Source organism: Trichomonas vaginalis, chromosome V (assembly GCF_026262505.1).
Source record: "Trichomonas vaginalis G3 chromosome V, whole genome shotgun sequence".
NCBI lineage: Eukaryota > Parabasalia > Trichomonadida > Trichomonadidae > Trichomonas > Trichomonas vaginalis.
Genome location: NC_067207.1, coordinates 31,010,100 through 31,030,623, shown reverse-complemented (window position 1 = coordinate 31,030,623; position 20,524 = coordinate 31,010,100). Strand labels below are relative to the sequence as shown.

The window sequence follows — 20,524 nt, the reverse complement described above, 5'->3', positions numbered from 1 at the left end:
GAACTCGGTGAAAATAAAAGGTTAAATTTCAACAAAACATATAGAAATGAAACATTGTTTAAAGTTCATTCAGAACCTAACCAATATGGAAACAAACCTACTTTTGTTTCTGCAGACTATGGAACTACAATGAGATGGGGTCATAAAGCTAATCCGGATAGGTGGTTCATAAACTTACAACCAAATTCCAAGAAGTTGTAGACGCAATGGAAGTGAATGGTGAACCAGATATAGCTGGTATTTTCAGCGCGGCTTTTAATGCCATTGAAAGATATGAAAGATGCAGATATTTTGGACCAGTATGAAATGAACATGGCTGAAGGAAATATAACACCTGACGTTCTAGAACATTTATCTCAAAGAACTACACAGAACCATAGAGATGGTATATTTGGTGAAGAGTTTAGAAAGAAAGTTAGGGAGAGAGAAGGAAGAGAACCTATTGTACATGACCTTGCAAACGAAAGTTTGCAAAATGTCATAAAAACTTACTTTGCAGACAATGAACCGAGAAAGGATGAATATTTAAGAAAACTCAAATAGACAGTACCAAATGAAATGTTAGTATTGAAAAACATGTTCCTTGACAAAATAAAACCAACTACAGAAATAAATGACGCAAGACTGAAACATTGGGTAAAAGCTTTCCCATTCACAAAAGATATTATTGGTAACATGGAAAGAAACCAGAATGGCTACAAAACATATATTTGGAAATGAGCTTATTCCATATGGACAAGCTCTGTTTGAAGAGCTTGAACCGGAAACTCAGGAAAGAGTCATGCAAACAATACGCGAAGACTCAAATACAAACTATGACGAAATCTTTCTAGGATATAGGTTACCTGAGATGGGCGACCAGAGCCCAAAGGCAAAAAGGACATGGGAAATTTTACAACATACTAGGTGAACATGAGGCAAAGATGCAACAACTTGAAGCAGAGGGCAAGTTACCAAAAGCGACACCAAAGAAGAAAGAGTAGAACAAAGTGAAAGTAGTGAAGAAGTAACTTCATCTAGTGAAAGTAGTGGCAATGAAGGAAAAAGAAGAGTTAAAAACTCAGTCAGGAAAGTAAAGCTTGGACGAGTGGGTTCTATTATGACACATAAATCCAACTATTCTATATTTTTACCCATATGAAATGTACGCCGCTCAGAATATAACGCCAACAGTTTTGGATGCCATGAACGGAAATGTTTCCGAATGGTATAACGAATGCGACAATGCCATTAGAAGGTCAGAAATAGTTCCTGGAACTTACGAATATACAACTGCTGTTTCTTATGGAAACGTAGGTGAGTTTGGAGAAGGTTCTTCAACAACAGTAGATATTGCTTGCGACAGATTTCATATTATTTCTATTGACAACTCATTCTTATACGTGGAACAAGACATTGAAATAAAACCTTCTGCCAAGTTGTCTGACAAGAAAGGTTGCAATGGAATTTTCTATGTCGGATACCAATATGCTCCAGAAGTTTTCATGGGATATAAGATATATTCTAACTCTGACTTAGTTCAAACAGTAACATGGGCAAACTATGAATGGTTCGCTTTGAGAAACTCAGTACAACCACAAGCGAGAGAACAAACAGACCAGTATGCAACTATTGAGAAAATAAGAAGACTTGACCCTAACGTTCCAGGAGTTTATGTTAACCTTTCTGGTTCAGATGGAACTGCTGCCACTAAAGTAAAACTGAAACTTAGAGTTCCTTTGTCATCTTTCCTCATCTTCAGGTTTTTAAGATACTTGCCAAACTGGGCAGGAAAAATTTCTATTGAACTTACTCCAAGCAAAAATAACTTAGTCATTGCACCAACACAAGACCCATTCACTCTTACAGACGTAACGGGAACAAATAAAACGTCATTCGCCGACTTTTGCAAAGACAAAGTTGACTTAGACTTTGGTTTCTCAAACCTCAACACTGAAGTAAACTATTATTTCAATGCTGCTGGAACTGCTTGGGACCCAGTTAAGTTCACATGCGAAAAATTTGAATGCAAGAGAATAGAAAGCAGACTTGCAGTCTATATGTTGGACCCAGATATTTCAAATGCTTTAGCTGCAAATATATTGCAGTTCCACTTATGTTCCCTATACACCAAATATCTGTCAAAGACTTTGCAGGTGAAGTTGGAAACCAAAGTGCTGACCCAGGTGCAAGAACAGATATTGCTTTAACAACTGCAATGAAACATGCAGATACTATGTTTGTACTGTTCAGACGAACTATAAATGACTATTCTTGTTTCTACAACCCTGGTATTAAATATCATATAAACATAGATGGCAAATATTATCCAAGAGAAGAATATTCTACAGTTGAGGATATGAGGTCATACAACTTGACATTAGATGCTATGAACTTTAACAACAACTTCACAACAACCATTAACCCTGAAATGCAAAGTTCTATTATGCCATATGTGAAGTATGGACTCATACAGGAGGTCAAAAAAACTCAATATACAAATGGAGACCGTTCAAACTTTTGGCTTGGCATTCCATTTGCTGACTCAGAAGACTTTATGGGTGGTATTTCAACTGTTGGTACTGTACAAATACAATATACTGGTGACAGAGACGGTCCAGATGAATTGAGAGCAAAGAAGTTTACAAAACCAATAGCACTTTTCACGGAAGATGCTCTTTTGAAGATTCGTTCGATGAAACCTGCTGGGGCTCCTCAGATTGGCATAACGACAGCTTCCATCGAGCAGATTTTGGCAGCAGGTCCAGTAAGTTGTTCTTGAACTGACTTCTCTCCGTCAAATATTGACAGTACGCCAGTTTTGACATAATATTGTATTATAAACTTTCCTTTAGAAATATCTGTAAGTTTTGTTGTTATATTTTTGTCAACGTCAAGAACTTTCACCATCTCGGTTATACCAACTTTCTTTGCTTTATGAAAATATTTAGGTTCAGCAAAGACTGCTATTCTATAACATTTTCCATTGTTTGTGTAAAGAACTATTCTGTCAATGTATTTGTATTGTTTGTGAGTATAAACTTTGTTCTGCTTCAATTCGAAGAGATACTCAAATGCGTCCATATTTTTATTCGAAGTAAAATGTCATTTCCGAAAAATAGAAGCGTAAGTGTTTCAAAAGGTTTAATGGCGGTGGCAGATGTGAAGTTAAATTCACCAACTCAAACAAACAGTCAAAGTGTTATTGTCAATGTCAAAGACAGAGATGTTGAAGTGGGGAAACCATACGAAGACGAAGATGGTATAACAATTGTTCCTGTAAAAGAACCAACATATCCTGAAGTTAGCAGAGACTTAAGTTCTGTTGCAGATATTCGAAACGACTACCAACAACTGAAAGACAAACTTCAAACTCAGGAGAAGATTTGTCAAGCTTTAAGTATAATGTTAAACTTGGTCGAACACAACCCTGTAAAAGTGAACTCATATGTCATTGCACCTCATGAAGTTTTGAAAGAACTATTGAAACTTTTGACAGAGGCAGACGATATAAACATCAAAGAAATAGAACCCGACATTAGTTGCTGTGGTGTTTCATATAATGTCATTGACAAGATATACGTTATGAAAGGAGGTGAAACGTTGAACTTAAAATATAGTTTCTCAGACGTTATAAAAATATTTGACGACCACAACATTTCATTAAAATTTATTTTGCTAAGTAAATGGCAGAAGACATAATGGTTTATATACTATTACGACTAAAAACCCTGAGTCATATAATTCTATAACAACAAACTTACAAAGTCCTCAAGGACGATATTGTAAACTAACCTTAAACACAATGACGACTAAAGCCTGTTTTGCTCTTTTGACACCAGAAGACTTTATTGTTGTGAATGGTAAAAAATACTCCTTTGAAGATACTTACTCAGATATACCACCAACAGGTTTTGTTGACTTATTTAATACTTTAAGGACGGGTGTAACATGTGCTGCAACTAGAGCAGGTTTCATTATGTTTGGATGTCCGACTGAGTTTACTATAAACGATATGAGCTATAATACAAAACTTATTTCTGGTTTTTACTACCAACAGTTTCCTATAACAGGAAAAGGTGTCATACAAGGAATGTCTATTCCATTGACATTAAGCACACCAATCTTATATATTGTTTCAAACTTAGGTTCAAAGTGTTATTCGAATGTCGACAGAAACTATTATGACCAAAAGATACTTATGCGTATAAACAATACTTTCTCTGCTGGTTTGCCTATTGTTCATTCGAATGCAGAATTTTCAACCTTAGTGAACTCAAACACTTTGGCAAGTATAACGTTGACATTAGTTGACGCAAACTTTGTTCCTGTAAAACTTTTATGTCCTATGTATTTGTCAATGACGGCAGAAAGTTTCGAATTGGAAGATGCAACTGGTGAAAGTATTGTATTACAAGAACAACTTCAACAACAAATAGCTCAAGAACAACAAATGCAACAAATGCAACAACAAAGTCAAGAATAAAAAAATAATATTTTTTTTATTTTTATAAAAATGTACAGAATAGATGTTTCAGATTTTTATGACTTCCAAGCATTCAGAAATATGTGTCCATTTCGAGACTATAACAAAGCAGTCGAGAATTTGAAACGTTTAGTCATTTATGTCGACTCTGCCCCAGAATGTTATGTTATGAAAGAATGGGATGTTGTCTTTAACAAACCAAGAGCAACAATAGTGTCTGAACAAGAATGTAGACAAAAACTTAAGAAAATAAAAGTCGTACAAGTTGGAATGAAGATGTTAGATGCTTGGGATATCTTATTGTCAAAGTTAGAAGATTTTTCAGTTCGAGGTATAAAGTTCTATACACCTTCTCCAAACTTCTATTCTATCTTCACTGGATATAAATACGAACAAGTAGAATGGAAACACAGTATTATAGAAGCTTGGTTAGACCATGTCAAAGAAATTATATGCAATGGAAACGAAAAGGTTTATGAGTATATCTTATGTTGGTTTGCAAACATCTTACAACATCCAAGTGCTAAAAATGAAACTGCTCTCATTATAATTGGAAAACAAGGAACAGGTAAGAACACATTCTTTACAGATATTTTGTGCAAACTGTTAGAAGGTTATTCGAACCCTAATATGACAAACTTAGAAAACATCTGCGGTAAATTTAACTCTTCAATTGAGAATATGAAACTTATAGTTTGCAATGAACTTCAAAGTATAGATACAACAAAAGTTTTGAACTCAGATGCTTTGAAGAGTCTTATAACAGACAAAGTTGGAGTTGTTGAAAGAAAGTATAAAGACCAAAGAGTTTGTGAAAATGTTGCAAACTTCATTATGGTTTCAAACAATTCTGTTCCGATGAAGTTAGAAAGTTCTGACAGAAGATATGTAGTTGTCAGAACGTCAGATTCTCATATGCAAGATACAGAATATTTTGACGACTTAGCAGAAACTTTGACATCTGACTTTTACAACCACTTGTTCTCATATTTTATGACATTAGATATTTCTAAGTTCAATCCAAGACAAATTCCACATACCGAAGAGAGACAAACATTGTTAGAAGCAAACAAGAGTGTATATGAACTGTTCATAGATGAAACTGACTTTGTGTCATTAGATGAAAGGTCATTGTACGATTCGTATAAACAATATTGTCAAGAATATGGTTATATGGCAGCTTCTAAACGAACATTCTTGGCAAATGTCAAAAGTCTTTTAGATGTTCAGAATGGTGTATATACAAAGAAAAATTTTTCTGAGTAAATTTTTAAAAAAAATATTTTTTTATCCGATAGAAAAGATGACAAAATTCATCTCAGTAAACAAGTACATGTCAGGACTTAAAGAAGAACTAGACCCATTCACATATTTGAATGTTTACTTCTACCATTTTGAAAAGTCTTCATTCAGCAAAGTTTGGAACATCGAACCAGTTAAGTTTGCTATTGTGACTAAAAATGGTGCGAAATTTGAAGACTTAGACATAGAAGGTTTGTTAACAGTCAAAGAAAGTTTTGACAGAAAGTTCTCAAACCTTAAAGAAGGCAAAGCATACAAACTTGTTATACCTTATGAACCAAAGAAAGCAGACGACTATGAATATTATGAGTCTAAAGTTGTAGAAGTTCAAGGTAAATTGGGTAAAAAGATTTTAGAGTCTAGGCCAGTGTTTACTCCTAAAGAGGAAGAGAACATTGACATTGACCCAGAAATGTTCTAAAAATAAAATTTTATTTTTACATGTCAAATTTCTTTTTCTCTGGAACTGGCTCTGGTTCTTTCTTCTCTTCTTCTACTTTTTTCTCTTTCTTTTCTCTCTTCTTCTTTTCTGGTGGAGTTATGTCAAATTTGGCGCAACTATATTTATGTAAAAGTTCTTTGTCCTTTAATAGCTCATCTATTCTGTTTTCTATTTCATCTTCAAGAACAGCGCATGTGTCTTCTTTGCATTCTAAGAAGTTTTGTTGGACTTCATCTCTCCAAGAGGCGTCATCTCTGTCAACAAGTCTGTCATTGACAAATTTTAAGACTGCTCTGCTTAATGTTTTATGGTTCTTGTCATATTCCCAGAAACAGAACTTTAGAACAAATTCACCTTTCTTGTTTACACTATGTAAGATTTTATGGTCGACAGATTGTTTTGCTGTCGAAAAGCTTGTCTCGAATATAGATAGCGAAATCGCTAGACATTTTCTAAAAGATAAAAATTTTAATTTTTCTAAAAATATGTTAGAAAAAAAGTTTGCTGACATTGACAAGAAATTTGAGAATGTTTTAAACAAGAACAAGAGGAAGTTAGAAAATGCTCAGATAAAGCCTATACATGAAAAGTTCTTATTTGCTCAGAATGGTATAACAGGTCTAATTGCACCACCTGGGTCGGGTAAGACTTTCACTTATCTTAAAATGGCTGCACAACAACAAGAACTAGATGAGAAGAACCCATTCTATGAGTTAGTTGTTATTTGTTCGACTTCTGGTCAATTTGACCAAACCGTCAATTCGTTCAAAGATATTATAAAGAAGTCTAAGTTAGTATGTATAAAGGATACTGAGTTGTTAGATTGGATAAAGAAGTACCAAAGAAGAGTTTTGAAGTATAATGCTATAAATGAGTATATAAATTCTAAGTTTAAAGACCCAAATGAGGAAATGCAGAGAATATTAGAGAAGAAACACTTCAGAAACAAACAGAAAGAGATAGAATACATTTCGAAGAAATTGCAATCTTACGATTGGAAGACTTACCCTCACAGATGTCTTCTTATCTTAGATGACTTTGCTTCTCATCCTTTGTTAAAGAATAGAGAACAAGATATGTGTCGAATTCTTAAGAAGCTCAGACACTTTAACATCTCAGTTGTCATTTGTGTACAGACAGCAAAGAGTTTAAGTAAGGATGTTAAAAGAATACTTACTGACATAATACTTTTCCCCGGATTGTCCGAAGACGATTTCATGGAACTTATGAAAGAGTCCATGGCAGGTAAGTTTGACAGACATGAACTATGGGAGAAGTACAAAGTCATACAAGACCCTCATACTTCTTTCAGAATTCATATCTACGCAAACAAAGTTCAAATTGTAAAAAGTCAAGCTTGAAAAATAAAGAGTTCATTTACTCTGCTTGTTTGAAGTTGTCAAAATACTCTGTTATTTTTTCTTTCAGTAGCGGTAAGTCTTCTTTGAATGTAAGTATTGTACAACCTTTCATATCATAGTGTGTTTGAGGTAACGTATCTTGAACTATTTGTTTCACATCTTCATTCGGTGTCATTGAAATCGGTAAGTTTTCGCGATAGAACCAATTTTTGTCAGATTTGTAAATCTTAGCTAAGTCGTAAAAGCTTTTGTTGTTTCTTCTGACTAAATGCAACATAACCATATCTTTATCTTCTTCATTTTCCATCTCTTCAGTATAAATCATATACTTATAGTTCTTTTCCTTTCCTTTTGGTACCGAACGTGGTATTCTTTTCTGAATGCTTTTGTCTTTTGCTTCAAGCTTGTTTTCCATCTCTTTTCTCATTTCTGTATGTAAATCGTCAAGAAGTCTGTAAATATACCAAGCATAACGAGGCGAAGCCCACATTGCTACAGCATTTACAAGAAGTCTATGTACATAATATCCTCTCAAACCGTTTGGCAATTTTTCACGATTTTCATAGAGTTTTAGGCGACCCCGAAAAAAGTATGTCTCGCTGTTCTTCACTGTTTTCAGAAAAAAGTCTGTCTCGCTGTGCTTCGCTCAAAAGTTCTTGTGTGCTTTGGTTTTTGAACCAATCGTCTGTATGTTTGGTATCTGGAGCAAAACATGCTGTCAAAATACTTTGCATTTGGTACATATCGTCTTTGACCGAACGAATGAGGCGGAGTTGTTTGTTAAACTGAACCCACTCATATTCTTCATTTATAGCTTCATGGACTATAACTGTTGTTGTGTTCTCTGTTGTTGACATTACTGTCTTTATATTCCGGATAAAAAAATTTGTTAGAAAAAAATTAGCGTTATTTTTTCTATCTTTCACAAAAGACCAAAAATAAACGCTTTACATGTATTTTTCAGCAACTTCGTCAAATAATTTTATAGCTTTATCTATCTCATCTACTTCAAACGTTTCTTTACCTTTTATGGGAGCACCATACATTTTCTCAAACTTTTCAAGTAGTTCTGTTTCTGCAGCTCTCATATCATTAACAAACACAACCTTGACTCTATTGACTGTACTGTCATATCTTAGAGTTATATTATATGTTCTTCCTATCTTATATCTCTTTGTATTGAAGTCCTTCGGTTTCTGAACGATGTAAAGTAAGCCTTCACTGCAACGTTCCGTATCGAATGAACCATATGTTATGAAGTTATATCCAACAACTGGGTCTAACCATAACAAAACTATTGGTATAAGACTTTTGTCGATGAGATATGCTGCAGTTCCATAGAATCTTACCGATATCATAAGCTCAGGATTTCTTGTCAAAATTTTCTGAGTTGAAGCAATTCTAACCCAGTCCTTTGTTTTCTTTCCAGATGGAAATATAATGTCTGACAAAGAATATTTGTTGTATTTCTTTGAGTATCTTACGTTTAAATCACCTATTCTAACCAATTTGGTGTCATTGTCTATCTTTCTAACTGTTTCAAACTCATTGTTTGACATATATGTCTTTACATACAAAATAAAAAAATAAATAAAAATAAAACTAACTTTATTTTTTCTATCTTAAGGAAATTCATGAATTTCATAGAGTTTTGGCGACTGGGTTTTTTTACTTACTCGCTGTTCTTCTCTCGGTTTTCCGAGGGAAGCAAGCATATGAGGAAATTCATGAAATTTGGTCATTTTTCAGCAAAAATATATTTTAGGTGAAGTGGTGAGATCTCACCTGTTTTCTCACCTGTTTTCTCACCTCTTGAATTTTCATGACTTCTTCGTAAATGTTTTGTCAAGACTTCATCGTAAATGTTTTGTCGAAACTTCTTCGTAAATGTTTTGTCAAGACTTCTTCGTAATGAGCGTAAATCAGACAAAAATAATGTTTAGGGTAGAAGGTTAGATCTCACCTGTTTTCTAACCTCTTTTCTCACCTCATGAATTTTCATGATTTCATCGTACATATTTTGTCAAACATGAACGTATATGTTTTGTCAAGACTTCTTCGTAAATGTTTTGTCAAGACTTCTTCGTAATGAGCGTAAATCAGACAAAAATAATGTTTAGGGTAGAAGGTTAGATCTAACCTGTTTTCTAACCTGTTTTCTCACCTCATGAATTTTCATGATTTCATCGTAAATGTTTTGTCAAACATGAACGTATATGTTTTGTCAAACATGAACGTATATGTTTTGTCAAGACTTCATCGTAATGAGCGTAAATCAGACAAAAATAATGTTTAGGGTAGAAGGTTAGATCTAACCTGTTTTCTAACCTGTTTTCTACCCCAGTTATTTTATAAGCGTTTTACATGGTAAACGTTATTTTTTAAATTTTGTGAAAACTCAACGGTTTGACACGTGCCCTAAAAATTATTTTACTCAGAATTTTGTTGCTGAATTCAGCAAAAATAATGTTTAGGGTAGATGGTTAGATCTAACCCGATATCTACCCTCATTTCTACCCCAGTTATTTTATAAGCGTTTCACATGGTAAACGTTATGAATTCGTGAGACTCTAAACAGTTTCGTAGCTTCTATTTCTTCTTTTAGTACATCGAATGTTTTAACAATGCCGAAAGTTTCTTTATACTTCTTCTTGACGTCAGATAATAGGAAATCGTCAGCAGTTGGATAGTTTTTGTTCAGAAATTCTAACATGTCCATTTTATCTTCTGCTGGCTTCTCTGCTTCTTTCTTTAAGTCTGCATAGTCGTTTCTCATACGTTCTATCTCTTTGACGGAGTAGTTATATTTCCTAATTGCTGCTTTACATTTAGAACATTGCGGGTTCATTTTTGCGTTATATTCTGAAACCTTACCTGCTAAAACAACTAAAGCGTCAATTGCTCTCTTCATCTCAAACATAGCGGGTCTTATTTGTTTATTCCATACTTTACCTCTTCTATCTTCATCTCTTATCTGCCATACACATTCTGCAACTAACGAAACAAAGTTGTCGTAGGTCTTAAATTCTTCGGATTTATATATGTCAGAAACATTCTTATATACCATGTCGCAATCTTTGTCCATAACTTTATGGTTGCAATGAAAACCAAGGAATTCATAGTTTACTTTACGTATGAATTTCTTTATTTCTACTGAGTCAGTTGCTTTGACTTCAATTTCGTCGAATTCAGGAATAGTGAGTTTTTGTTGTTGGATTTCAGGTAGTTTAGGCAAATGGTCAATAATGTCCTGCATTTCATAAAGATACTGTTCATTTGTTTCATCTTTCGCACTACAGTCTAAATTACTTGTTAACAGTTCTTGCTTTATCTTCTGGATTTCTGTTTCAAAAGTATATGAAGAAGGAATGAAGTTTTTCATCTCTACCAACATTGACGTAGGATTCATAACTAACGAGTTTGGTGCTGTAGTTGTTTGTATTGCTGTTGTGCCGATTGTTGAAATCATATCTTTACATACAAAATAAAAAAATAAAAAAAAATAAAACTAACTTTATTTTTTATTTCGGGAAAATTCATGAAAATTCAAGAGGGTAGAAATGAGGGTAGAAAACAGGTTAGATCTAACCTTCTACCCTAAACATTCTCGTCAAATACAAAAAATGACACTTTTTCATTATATAACTGTTATTTTTTGACGAAGTGAACGTTTGCACTTCGTCAAAAAAATCCCTGAAATCATATCTTACATACAAAAAAATGAAGAATAAATAAAATAAAACTAACTTTATTTTTTATTTCGGGAAAATTCATGAAAATTCAAGAGGGTAGAAATGAGGGTAGAAAACAGGTTAGATCTAACCTTCTACCCTAAATTATATTTTTTGGTCATTTACGCTCATTACGATGAAGTCTTGACAAAACATGTACGTTCATGTTTGACAAAACATGTACGATGAAATCATGACAAAACATGTACGAAGAAGTTTTGACAAAACATATACGTTCATGTTTGACAAAACATGTACGATGAAATCATGAAAATTCATGAGGTGAGAAAACAGGTGAGAAAACAGGTGAGATCTCACCACTTCACCTAAAATATATTTTTGTCTGATTTACGCTCATTACGATGAAGAAGTCTTGACAAAACATTTACGAAGAAGTCTTGACAAAACATGTACGAAGAAGTCTTGACAAAACATATACGTTCATGTTTGACAAAACATTTACGATGAAATCATGACAAAACATTTACGAAGAAGTCTTGACAAAACATTTACGAAGAAGTCTTGACAAAACATTTACGAAGAAGTCTTGACAAAACATGTACGATGAAATCATGACAAAACATTTACGAAGAAGTTTTGACAAAACATTTACGAAGAAGTCTTGACAAAACATTTACGTTCATGTTTGACAAAACATTTACGATGAAATCATGAAAATTCATGAGGTGAGAAAAGAGGTGAGAAAAGAGGTTAGATCTAACCTTCTACCCTAAACATTCTCGTCAAATACAAAAAAATGAAAAAAATGACACTTTTTCATTAGATAACTGTTATTTTTTGACGAAGTGAACATTAACACTTCGTCAAAAAAATCCCTGAAATCATATCTTTTATACAAAAAAATACAAAATAAAACTAATTTTATTTTTTCTATCTTAAGGAAATTCATGAAAATTCATGAGGTGAGAAAAGAGGTGAAAAAACGGGTGAGATCTCACCACTTCACCTAAATTATATTTTTGGGTCCTTTACACTCATTACGAAGAAGTCATGACAAAACATTTACGTTCATGTTTGACAAAACATTTACGAAGAAGTCTTGACAAAACATGTACGATGAAATCATGACAAAACATTTACGAAGAAGTTTTGACAAAACATTTACGATGAAATCATGAAAATTCAAGAGGTGAGAAAAGAGGTGAAAAAACGGGTGAGATCTCACCACTTCACCTAAATTATATTTTTACTGAATTCAGCAACAAAATGAACGAGGTCAGGATGTATGTAAATACCTTTGAATTCATTCATAACGCCCTTAGCAAGCTCATAAAATGCTTGTTTTGAGGTCGAGCCACTTTTGGCTCCACCGTATTCTTTCAACCAAAACTCAAGAATTTCCCGCATGAATTTTGTATAAAAAGCAACCGTCTGAATTCCGGCGGTTGCTATATTCTTCACAAAATGCCTTATAATACTCTTCCCAGGACTTATTTTCCAACAACTTTCTCTCAATTGGAGCTGTAGCATAATCTTTGCGTAAGCGGTTCAGACCTTCTTCGAACTCTTGGTCTCTCTTCGATTTGTATTGGAATTGGAATTGTTGGGGTGGAGCTTGCTGGAACATCCAAGGGTTGGGGCAGTAAGGCATAGGCTGAGGAGGGTAGTTCGGGAAGCCTTGTGGTAGGTAGTAACCTTGAGGTGGAAATTGGTAGTAATTCGGAGGTACTTGCTGGAACTGAGGTTGCTGAGGAGACTGTTGTGGTTCTTTAGGTTCCTCTGGTTTGGGAATGGACTGGGTTGGTGGGACGTGGGACATTCGTTTGTGGCTTAACCGTCGGACCACCAACGATAAAAATCTCTGCTACTAGCAGTACTGCTACTGACAGTAGCAGTACTTTTACTGACAGTAGCAGTACTTTTTCTGACAGTAGCAGTACTTTTTCTGACAGTAGCAGTACTTTTACTGACAGTAGCAGTACTTTTACTGACAGTAGCAGTACTTTATCGTCGAAAACCCTCTCAAATTTTCCTTTTTACTGACAGTAGCAGTACTTTTTCTGACAGTAGCAGTACTTTTACTGACAGTAGCAGTACTTTTACTGACAGTAGCAGTACTTTTACTGACAGTAGCAGTACTTTTACTGACAGTAGCAGTACTTTTTCTGACAGTAGCAATGGTCGAGGTCGAGCCATTAGATGAGGCAGTTTACCTAATTTAAATTAACGACTGCGTAAAAGACTACTTGCGCAAGGTCATGAAGCCCAAGGTCAAGTTCACCACTATTTCTGGAAGGGCTGCCTTGAATCTCGAGACTTCGACTGGAATTCCAATTGAGGTACCAGAAGGCACTCCTTTCGACGACATAAAGGACGCCAAAAGAGAAGCCATTATAAAGTTCTTTGCCAAGCGTCCTTGGATAAAAATACCAAACAGAGAGAGTCCAATTCCACGAATTATACAAATTCTCAAGGGTCTCCTTCACTTCTCGGGTCAGCCGTTCTACATAACCTCAGAAGGCGACATCCAACCAGTTCAGTAAACATCTCATTTTAACTCACCTTTTTTATGTTTTTTGTGAAAGTGTCAAAAATAAATTGTTTTCATGAATTTTCTACGATGTTAGAAAAAATGTTATTTTCTAATATCTTCACATTCAATACTTTTTCAGCACTTTTCCGTAGTTATATATGAAAGACAATTCGAGATAAAAGTCATAGTACAATGGAATAATATGTTGCACACCATTTGTTGTGAACCAAACTTGAAAGTCAGAGAAACTGTTACTAGGTGGTTCGTAGAATTTAGAAGCAAAGTCATAAAAGTCCTTACCAATACATAGAAAACTATTGTTGCTTGAACTGAAACTTGCATGACACATAACATTTTGAGGGTCAAACACGTTTCTATAAACTGTCAAATCTGCTGGTGGAAGTATAAATTGAAATGGACCATCTGGTGGTAATGGTTCGTTCTGGTTTAGTAACCGAAGAAATTGTGCCCAAGAACGTTTGTCTACTTTCCAAAATAAAAACTCTGTATCTCTTGGAGGGTTAATTTCAATCTTTTGAAATGAAACGGTGGAGTTCATCTTGTCATATTCTAGTTTCAGATAGTATGTTCCATTTAGTAAAGAGTCGTATTTTTCTTGAAATTCCCAATAATATTTGTTCATTTGAGTTTGAAAGTCATTTAGAGTTTTCTCAAGACTTTCGTCTGAACGAACTGTAAAGATTCTCATTTCGTCAAATTTGTCTATTAGACCATCAGAACCTTTATACTGCCATGAAAATATACTGCGAACATAAATGCGTTAGTTCTATTTGAAAACAAAACTCTTCTAAATCCTATTGCCTTTGCATCTGAAGGACTTTGAAGCCAACGAATTGGATAGTCAAACCTGTATGCTCGGGATGAAATTTCTTCATCTGAAATAGTCCTACCAGCATTTGTAAAGATATAGTCTAACGGTTTTGTATCTGCTACTTTTGTTCTTTGTTTTTCAACCTGAAGCATTTAATATATGTAAAAATATATTGTTTTAAAATGGTATGCCATTTCATATTTCTCATCTAACAAACAAGTTTCCTTCAACTTGAGGTTCACTAACAAACTCAGCGTACATTTCAAATAAAATAAAAAAATGTCACTTTTTTTAAAATAAATTTTTTACTTCATGCAATGTTTAACACATCGAAAGGCATGTCCATAAGACGTTCTTCTTCTAACCTCTCTAGTCTGTTTGGATAATTGGCACGTGCTGTTTCCAAATCCATTTCGTAGCGAAGACCAGACAATTTGTCATAGACTTTTATGGGTCTTCCCTTCCTATATTTAAAATTCTTCGAAACTCTCCAACCATATCTTTGCAACTCTGCTTTTATTCTAGCAGACTTTCTATCCATTCTATATGGGGGCATTTTTATAAAAATAAAAATTTTCTTTACTTTACATAACCGCCTGCTGCCATAAGTCTTTGACGCCAACCCATACCAGCTAATGAAGGTTGACTTGGTTTAGTTTGGAAACTAAACTTTGGTTTTGGTTTATCTTCAGTTTTTGGTTTTTCTTCTTCTATCGGTTTTTCGTCACTTTTCGGTTCCTCTGACTTTACCTCACTTGCAGGAACAGTTGTGTCGTCAACATCTTCATAAATATCATATGCCATTTGTTTTTGTTTTCCTTTCAACTTTTTGTGTTTGTTGTAAAGTTTAGAATATTTCGACTCTAAGTCAATGAGATGTTCTATAATGAACTGTTGGTCAGTGAAGTAAACTTTTCCATCTGTTGTCTCGAAAGCTCCTTCAGACTTCAATATTTTATTTGTGAGAGTCTGTTTCTTTTTTGAGATACTAGCCGTTCCATTTTTATGAAAAGTGACTTTGTAGTTAGGGTTTGTATTTCCAGACCTGGCACTTTCTATTATTGAATTTTTCTCTTCATCTGTAAGTTCTTTGACAGGTTTTGACAATGGTTCTGAACTTTTTGTTTGTGGTGTCAAATCTACCGTTTCAACTTCTTCGGTCATTTCATCTCAGTAAAAAATTTTAGTTTGGTTTGTTTTCAACTGGTTGTTTAGGTTTTTTAAGTCGGTCTAAAACTTCCTGAGGTATAGGAAGAACTTGACAAACACGTGGTGTAACTGCTGGAAGTCGACAAATCCATCTTGAACCCATTTGTCTCAATGCTGTATTGTTCATTTCATCTCAGTAAAAAACTTTACATTCCCCACGTTTGAGGCGGTTGAGGTTGGTTATTGTTTACCCATTGTTGTGCATGGTTATATCCTCTGTTAAAGAATCTTTCACCTTGGTCCATATAGTGTCCTGCTTGGTTATAGTAGTCATTTGCTTTGTTATAATAGTTTCCTGCTTGTCTTCCTACATTGTCCATCCATCCTTGAACTTTTCCTCTTGTTTCAGGATTTGGAATAAGATTTGTTGCATCTCGTGCTACATCCCAACCTTTCTGTACAGTTTGTATAATAGGTTGTGCTTTCTCTTTCAGTATACCTAATGTACTCAAAATCTTCCTTCCAATTCCAAATGCACCTCTAGCTATTGTTCCCACTGCGGGTAAAAATCTAGATGCGACTCCTGCTAATGCGCCAAATAAACCCATTTCTTATGGGTTAAAAAATGACGAATCCAAACAAGGACCCCTATGTTTCTAAAGCGACAAAGAAAGCACTCATGATAAAAATCTTTAGTTCAACACCAAATGCTTGGTTTATGGATATCTTGGAAAACATTCCGAGGTATAGAGAAGATGGACCTCCATACTGGTTAATATTTGTTGGTCAAAACACAAGATACTGTGAAGCCATACCATTGCAGTCCAAAGCTATTTTAGATGTGAAAACTGCTTTGACAATATTCGTTGACAAATACCATCCAACAAAACTGACATCTGACTGTGAAAGTTCTTTCAAATCAGATGATGTAAAAAACTATCTGCGTTCAAAAAATGTAAACCAATATTTCATTGTCGACCAAAACCATTCTGCTCTTGGTGTCATTGACGGTTGTATAAAAATGTTAAGAGACTTAAACCAACCACAAGGTGGTGAAGCAAATGAAATGTCATATGACGACAAGTATAGACACTTCTCCATGGCAAAGATGAGACAAGTTTTAAATATTTACAATAACCGTAAACAAAAAGGTTTGGGAAACCACTCCCCCGAAGAAATGAAAAACAACCCCGACTTAGAGAAAGACTATATATTTAATAATTTAGTCAAAAGAGACAAACAAGAAAGAATGCCGGGCTTCAAACTTCAGAAAGGTGACAAAGTAAAAATAGAAATACCTAAACGCGACCCATATGAAAATACTATTGACTATGACAACAATGGGAACCCGACAGGTACTCACATTCGTGTTCGTAAAAATAGAAGAAAGTATACAAGAGAATATTATGAAGTTTTAGGCAAACATGGCAAAATGTACAGACTGCAAGCAGAAGATAAAACTACTATTGTCAGACCTCGTTTCAAACTTGTCAAAGTTCAAGGTGGTATACTTTCAAAGACAGTTCCTAACAAATATAAGACAACTCCTGACGAATATGCTAAAGAAGTTGAAAATGACGACTAAGCAATTCTATACCATGCGTAAACTGTCATGTAAGGTGGCATGTATTCTTTACTTTGTCCCGTTGTTTGCGTATATCCTGAAACGTGATGTGTATGGTTTCCTCCTCCCTCAGTGTTACTCCAGTAACAATCTATAGCAAACTTAACGTTGTCTTTAACATCATATCCTTTACCTTTTATCATTGCTGACCAATCCCAATATCTATGCTTATGCCAACCTGCTTGAGATGTACTTAAATCTATGTAGTGACTGTGTGCAGGTAAATTTTCACCCGAAATCGTTTTACTTCCACCTGTTTCCTTTGAAGAGTTTGCACAATACAAAAACCTGTCGACTATTTGAGTCCAAGTTCCAAAACCAAGTACTACTTCTGGTCTGGTAGAGTTCATTGACGTATAAATAGAGCCTATAGGATATAATGTTTGAAGTATTTCTGTCTTTAATGTTTGAAGCTCTGTTTTGTCTGCTTTCTTGTCATATAAATCTTGAGCAGTGAATTTAATATTATGTTCATCCTTCATGACATAAACATCTTTACATCTAATGTTTCTCATCGTCGTTATGTCGTCATCCGATGTTAAACCTTGTGGAAAGTTAGGAGGTTTACAATATAATGCATCCCCACCAGTTTCTTCAACCGTTCCTTCAATACTTTCTATAGCAACAGTTGTGAAGAAATCATGTGTATGGTTCTTGTCTGCTTTCTTTTCAAGGCTAACGTTTAAGTCTGTTATTTCAGATATAGAATGTGTATGTCCAACGTCACTTTTCCTGTTTAAGGTTTCTTGTAAGTTTGTAATATTTGCAATGGTATGTGTATGTCCAACGTCACTTTTCCTGTTTAAGGTTTCTTGTAAGTTTGTAATATCAGATATAGAATGTGTATGTCCAACGTCACTTTTCCTGTTTAAGGTTTCTTGTAAGTTTGTAATATCAGATATAGAATGTGTATGAGTCTTATCTGCTTTTGTCTCTAATGTTTCCTTAAGACTTGGTATTTGGTTAATATAATGTATATGAGTCTTTTTAGAATATTCGTTTTCAGCTCTTGTCACTTCACTTGACATTTTATTGTCAACATATGTTTTGTCTGCTAGTTCAGGATGAGTATGTTCTTTTGTTGCATAAGCATTGTTAGCTCTTTCTTCTTCTTTTGCTATTGCATCGTCTACATATTCTTTGTCAGCTTTGTTGTCAACATCTGCTTTCAAAAGAAGTTCATTTATAGGTTTCTCGTTTAAAGTTCCTTTTGTTGGATTTATACAGACAGTATGGTTCTTCTTGTCTTGAAATAGAAACTCATCTGTTAAAGGGTTTAATGTCAGTTTTAAGTTTCCTTCTTTCAATGACTCAGATATCTTAGAATAGTTTGAAAAGTTTGTTGTGTTCTTATTTAGAGCTTGCATAATGAGTTGTCGGTTGTGTTGTATTTCTCTCATGGAAGCAATATCTTTCGACATTTTTATTCTAGATAAAATATGCTTCCAATAGAAAAAGAAAATTCAAGAGTTGCTACAACTAAACCATTAGATGAACTTTTTACTAATGTCGGTCAAAAGTTTGAGACAGATACCGTAAAGCATGAAGGCTATCGTTTTGACTACCCATTAAGATGGTTAAGAGACCCATCTGTCACAAAAGCTATTGGCTTTCGTAGAATGAAGTTCATTTCAGAAGCCATACATGGTTTCCCATTTACGGTCGGTTTTGAAGTTCGATACTATAACAAAGAAAAACGTATGTATGAGAAATTTGAACAGGGAAAACTTTTACAAGTTAGTTTGCTTGTAAACTTAGAAACAACTCTTCAAGCTTTTCAAGAAAAAATAAACGATATCTATATCGAATATGCAAACCAGTATAACATTGACGAAGGAGAATACCATCTCGATATTATTTATGACAGGAAAAATGCAACTGTTAAAATCAATAGAATAGAAGACCTTGGAGAAAACGTTTATATTTCTACAAAATATAACAACTTGGCATGGTATAGATTTATGAGGATGTTAAATCAGCCTGCAGCATATCCAGTACACCCAGACTTTTATGAAGTCGAAAACCCTAATGGAACATATGAAAATGTTTTCGACCCAGATGCTATTATTGTTCATGCTTCATTTTCTGGCGCCCAAAACTCTTTCTTATGCTTGGCAAATGACTTTTACGAAAAACCTACAAAGCTATATGAACCGCCGAGTGGAAGTATTTCAGACTTTCAAGTATGGTTTACTACAGATGGAAGAAAAAGAATAATTCCATTATACCATGCGTTTTACTTAGAACTTAGTTTCATATACAACTACTATCGAACGGTAAAAATATAATTTTTTAATACGGTTGAGGTGTTGGATTTGGTTGCCAACTAGACTGTGGTGCAGGTTCAGGCTGTTGTATAACAGGAGCTTGTTCTTCTGGTTCAGGGTCTTTAGGTATAATACCAACAAACTGACCTACTCTTTTACCAATATTTTTGACTCCGTTCCAAATTCCTTTTCCGACAGATTTTATTCCATTCCATATACCTCTTCCAACTCTTCTGAAGAAGTTTCCAATACTACTGAAGAAACCCATTTTACTATATGTAAAAATCTAATGTCCACCTAGTCTCTTACGTTTCCTGTTGAGTTCCATAGCATTCTTTAACTGGAGCTCATACATTCTGTTTCTCCTCTGGTAGAAAACATATTCTGGGTCAACTCCTGTGTTCGCGTCATCTGCATAAAGTTGTTTATATCCCACTTCAGGGTTTGTATAAAACTCTTTCCATCTCATATTTGCATACCATGGTGGCAAACCTAACGCAGCGTCATTTGACATGGCAGTTTGCATTTGTACATCTGTTGGCACTTGACCATAGTTTGCCATTGCAGTTTGTATTCTAACTTCATTTGGAATATTCTCTGGGTTTGGTTGTCCAGGTTGCTGTGCATTCGCTAAGTTCTGTGCGTCCATTTAATATTAGATAAAAATATCTCTTACGAGTACATATACTGAACATTTGCAGGCATTGGTTCATCTTCATATTCTCTGTACTTTTCTGCCACGTCAAATAAATAAATGACACAATGGAAAAAACCTAAAACAAGTAGTCCTATTTCAAACCACATTTACTTACTAATAAAATTTCGTTATTGTGACACTTTCTCCAGTTTATAGGACC

At 34.5% G+C, this 20,524-nt stretch overlaps 19 protein-coding genes and 4 pseudogenes across 23 annotated transcripts, besides 1 other annotated feature; 9 read left to right on the top strand and 14 right to left on the bottom strand.

Annotated features, from left to right (window-relative positions):
• Positions 1–72: 72 nt before the first annotated feature.
• Positions 73–18,386: a mobile genetic element.
• TVAGG3_0434600 (uncharacterized protein) lies at positions 364–482 on the bottom strand (the record flags this gene model as incomplete). The annotated part of the gene is made up of 1 exon (XM_051233929.1): positions 364–482. A coding segment is annotated over one exon (119 nt), but the record flags the coding sequence as incomplete, so codon positions are not given.
• On the top strand, positions 1,485–2,403 carry TVAGG3_0434590 (annotated as a pseudogene). The gene has a single exon. A coding segment is annotated over exon 1 (919 nt).
• Positions 2,643–3,063, bottom strand: TVAGG3_0434580 (annotated as a pseudogene). Its single transcript has one exon. A coding segment is annotated over exon 1 (421 nt).
• TVAGG3_0434570 (protein of unknown function, DUF4106 family) lies at positions 3,127–3,646 on the top strand (the record flags this gene model as incomplete). The annotated part of the gene is made up of 1 exon (XM_051233928.1): positions 3,127–3,646. A coding segment is annotated over one exon (520 nt), but the record flags the coding sequence as incomplete, so codon positions are not given.
• TVAGG3_0434560 (uncharacterized protein) lies at positions 4,073–4,465 on the top strand (the record flags this gene model as incomplete). The annotated part of the gene is made up of 1 exon (XM_051233927.1): positions 4,073–4,465. One exon carries the CDS (start codon positions 4,073–4,075, stop codon positions 4,463–4,465), a length of 393 nt encoding a protein of 130 aa, XP_051103657.1.
• On the top strand, positions 4,496–5,120 carry TVAGG3_0434550 (uncharacterized protein; the record flags this gene model as incomplete). The annotated part of the gene is made up of 1 exon (XM_051233926.1): positions 4,496–5,120. A coding segment is annotated over one exon (625 nt), but the record flags the coding sequence as incomplete, so codon positions are not given.
• Positions 5,147–5,731, top strand: TVAGG3_0434540 (Poxvirus D5 protein-like family; the record flags this gene model as incomplete). Its single annotated transcript, XM_051233925.1, has 1 exon — positions 5,147–5,731. One exon carries the CDS (start codon positions 5,147–5,149, stop codon positions 5,729–5,731), a length of 585 nt encoding a protein of 194 aa, XP_051103655.1.
• On the top strand, positions 5,769–6,099 carry TVAGG3_0434530 (protein of unknown function, DUF4108 family; the record flags this gene model as incomplete). The annotated part of the gene is made up of 1 exon (XM_051233924.1): positions 5,769–6,099. A coding segment is annotated over one exon (331 nt), but the record flags the coding sequence as incomplete, so codon positions are not given.
• Positions 6,205–6,658, bottom strand: TVAGG3_0434520 (annotated as a pseudogene). Its single transcript has one exon. A coding segment is annotated over exon 1 (454 nt).
• TVAGG3_0434510 (P-loop containing nucleoside triphosphate hydrolases family) lies at positions 6,695–7,172 on the top strand (the record flags this gene model as incomplete). Its single annotated transcript, XM_051233923.1, has 1 exon — positions 6,695–7,172. A coding segment is annotated over one exon (478 nt), but the record flags the coding sequence as incomplete, so codon positions are not given.
• On the bottom strand, positions 7,587–7,997 carry TVAGG3_0434500 (uncharacterized protein; the record flags this gene model as incomplete). The annotated part of the gene is made up of 1 exon (XM_051233922.1): positions 7,587–7,997. One exon carries the CDS (start codon positions 7,995–7,997, stop codon positions 7,587–7,589), a length of 411 nt encoding a protein of 136 aa, XP_051103652.1.
• TVAGG3_0434490 (KilA, N-terminal/APSES-type HTH, DNA-binding family) lies at positions 8,131–8,427 on the bottom strand (the record flags this gene model as incomplete). The annotated part of the gene is made up of 1 exon (XM_051233921.1): positions 8,131–8,427. The coding sequence occupies one exon, from the start codon at positions 8,425–8,427 to the stop codon at positions 8,131–8,133; it is 297 nt and encodes a 98-aa protein (XP_051103651.1).
• TVAGG3_0434480 (organellar and viral DNA polymerase type B) lies at positions 8,522–9,129 on the bottom strand (the record flags this gene model as incomplete). The annotated part of the gene is made up of 1 exon (XM_051233920.1): positions 8,522–9,129. A coding segment is annotated over one exon (608 nt), but the record flags the coding sequence as incomplete, so codon positions are not given.
• Positions 10,098–11,039, bottom strand: TVAGG3_0434470 (organellar and viral DNA polymerase type B; the record flags this gene model as incomplete). Its single annotated transcript, XM_051233919.1, has 1 exon — positions 10,098–11,039. The coding sequence occupies one exon, from the start codon at positions 11,037–11,039 to the stop codon at positions 10,098–10,100; it is 942 nt and encodes a 313-aa protein (XP_051103649.1).
• Positions 12,653–13,024, bottom strand: TVAGG3_0434460 (uncharacterized protein; the record flags this gene model as incomplete). Its single annotated transcript, XM_051233918.1, has 1 exon — positions 12,653–13,024. A coding segment is annotated over one exon (372 nt), but the record flags the coding sequence as incomplete, so codon positions are not given.
• On the bottom strand, positions 13,920–14,779 carry TVAGG3_0434450 (annotated as a pseudogene). The gene has a single exon. A coding segment is annotated over exon 1 (860 nt).
• TVAGG3_0434440 (uncharacterized protein) lies at positions 14,938–15,168 on the bottom strand (the record flags this gene model as incomplete). Its single annotated transcript, XM_051233917.1, has 1 exon — positions 14,938–15,168. The coding sequence occupies one exon, from the start codon at positions 15,166–15,168 to the stop codon at positions 14,938–14,940; it is 231 nt and encodes a 76-aa protein (XP_051103647.1).
• TVAGG3_0434430 (uncharacterized protein) lies at positions 15,811–15,963 on the bottom strand (the record flags this gene model as incomplete). The annotated part of the gene is made up of 1 exon (XM_001314822.2): positions 15,811–15,963. One exon carries the CDS (start codon positions 15,961–15,963, stop codon positions 15,811–15,813), a length of 153 nt encoding a protein of 50 aa, XP_001314857.2.
• TVAGG3_0434420 (uncharacterized protein) lies at positions 15,983–16,384 on the bottom strand (the record flags this gene model as incomplete). The annotated part of the gene is made up of 1 exon (XM_051233916.1): positions 15,983–16,384. One exon carries the CDS (start codon positions 16,382–16,384, stop codon positions 15,983–15,985), a length of 402 nt encoding a protein of 133 aa, XP_051103646.1.
• Positions 16,402–17,361, top strand: TVAGG3_0434410 (uncharacterized protein; the record flags this gene model as incomplete). The annotated part of the gene is made up of 1 exon (XM_051233915.1): positions 16,402–17,361. One exon carries the CDS (start codon positions 16,402–16,404, stop codon positions 17,359–17,361), a length of 960 nt encoding a protein of 319 aa, XP_051103645.1.
• A 453-nt stretch (positions 18,387–18,839) lies between the features above and the next one.
• Positions 18,840–19,688, top strand: TVAGG3_0434390 (uncharacterized protein; the record flags this gene model as incomplete). The annotated part of the gene is made up of 1 exon (XM_051233914.1): positions 18,840–19,688. The coding sequence occupies one exon, from the start codon at positions 18,840–18,842 to the stop codon at positions 19,686–19,688; it is 849 nt and encodes a 282-aa protein (XP_051103644.1).
• A 4-nt stretch (positions 19,689–19,692) lies between these two features.
• TVAGG3_0434380 (serine threonine-protein phosphatase family) lies at positions 19,693–19,935 on the bottom strand (the record flags this gene model as incomplete). Its single annotated transcript, XM_051233913.1, has 1 exon — positions 19,693–19,935. The coding sequence occupies one exon, from the start codon at positions 19,933–19,935 to the stop codon at positions 19,693–19,695; it is 243 nt and encodes an 80-aa protein (XP_051103643.1).
• An 18-nt stretch (positions 19,936–19,953) lies between these two features.
• TVAGG3_0434370 (uncharacterized protein) lies at positions 19,954–20,316 on the bottom strand (the record flags this gene model as incomplete). Its single annotated transcript, XM_051233912.1, has 1 exon — positions 19,954–20,316. The coding sequence occupies one exon, from the start codon at positions 20,314–20,316 to the stop codon at positions 19,954–19,956; it is 363 nt and encodes a 120-aa protein (XP_051103642.1).
• Positions 20,317–20,524: the final 208 nt, after the last annotated feature.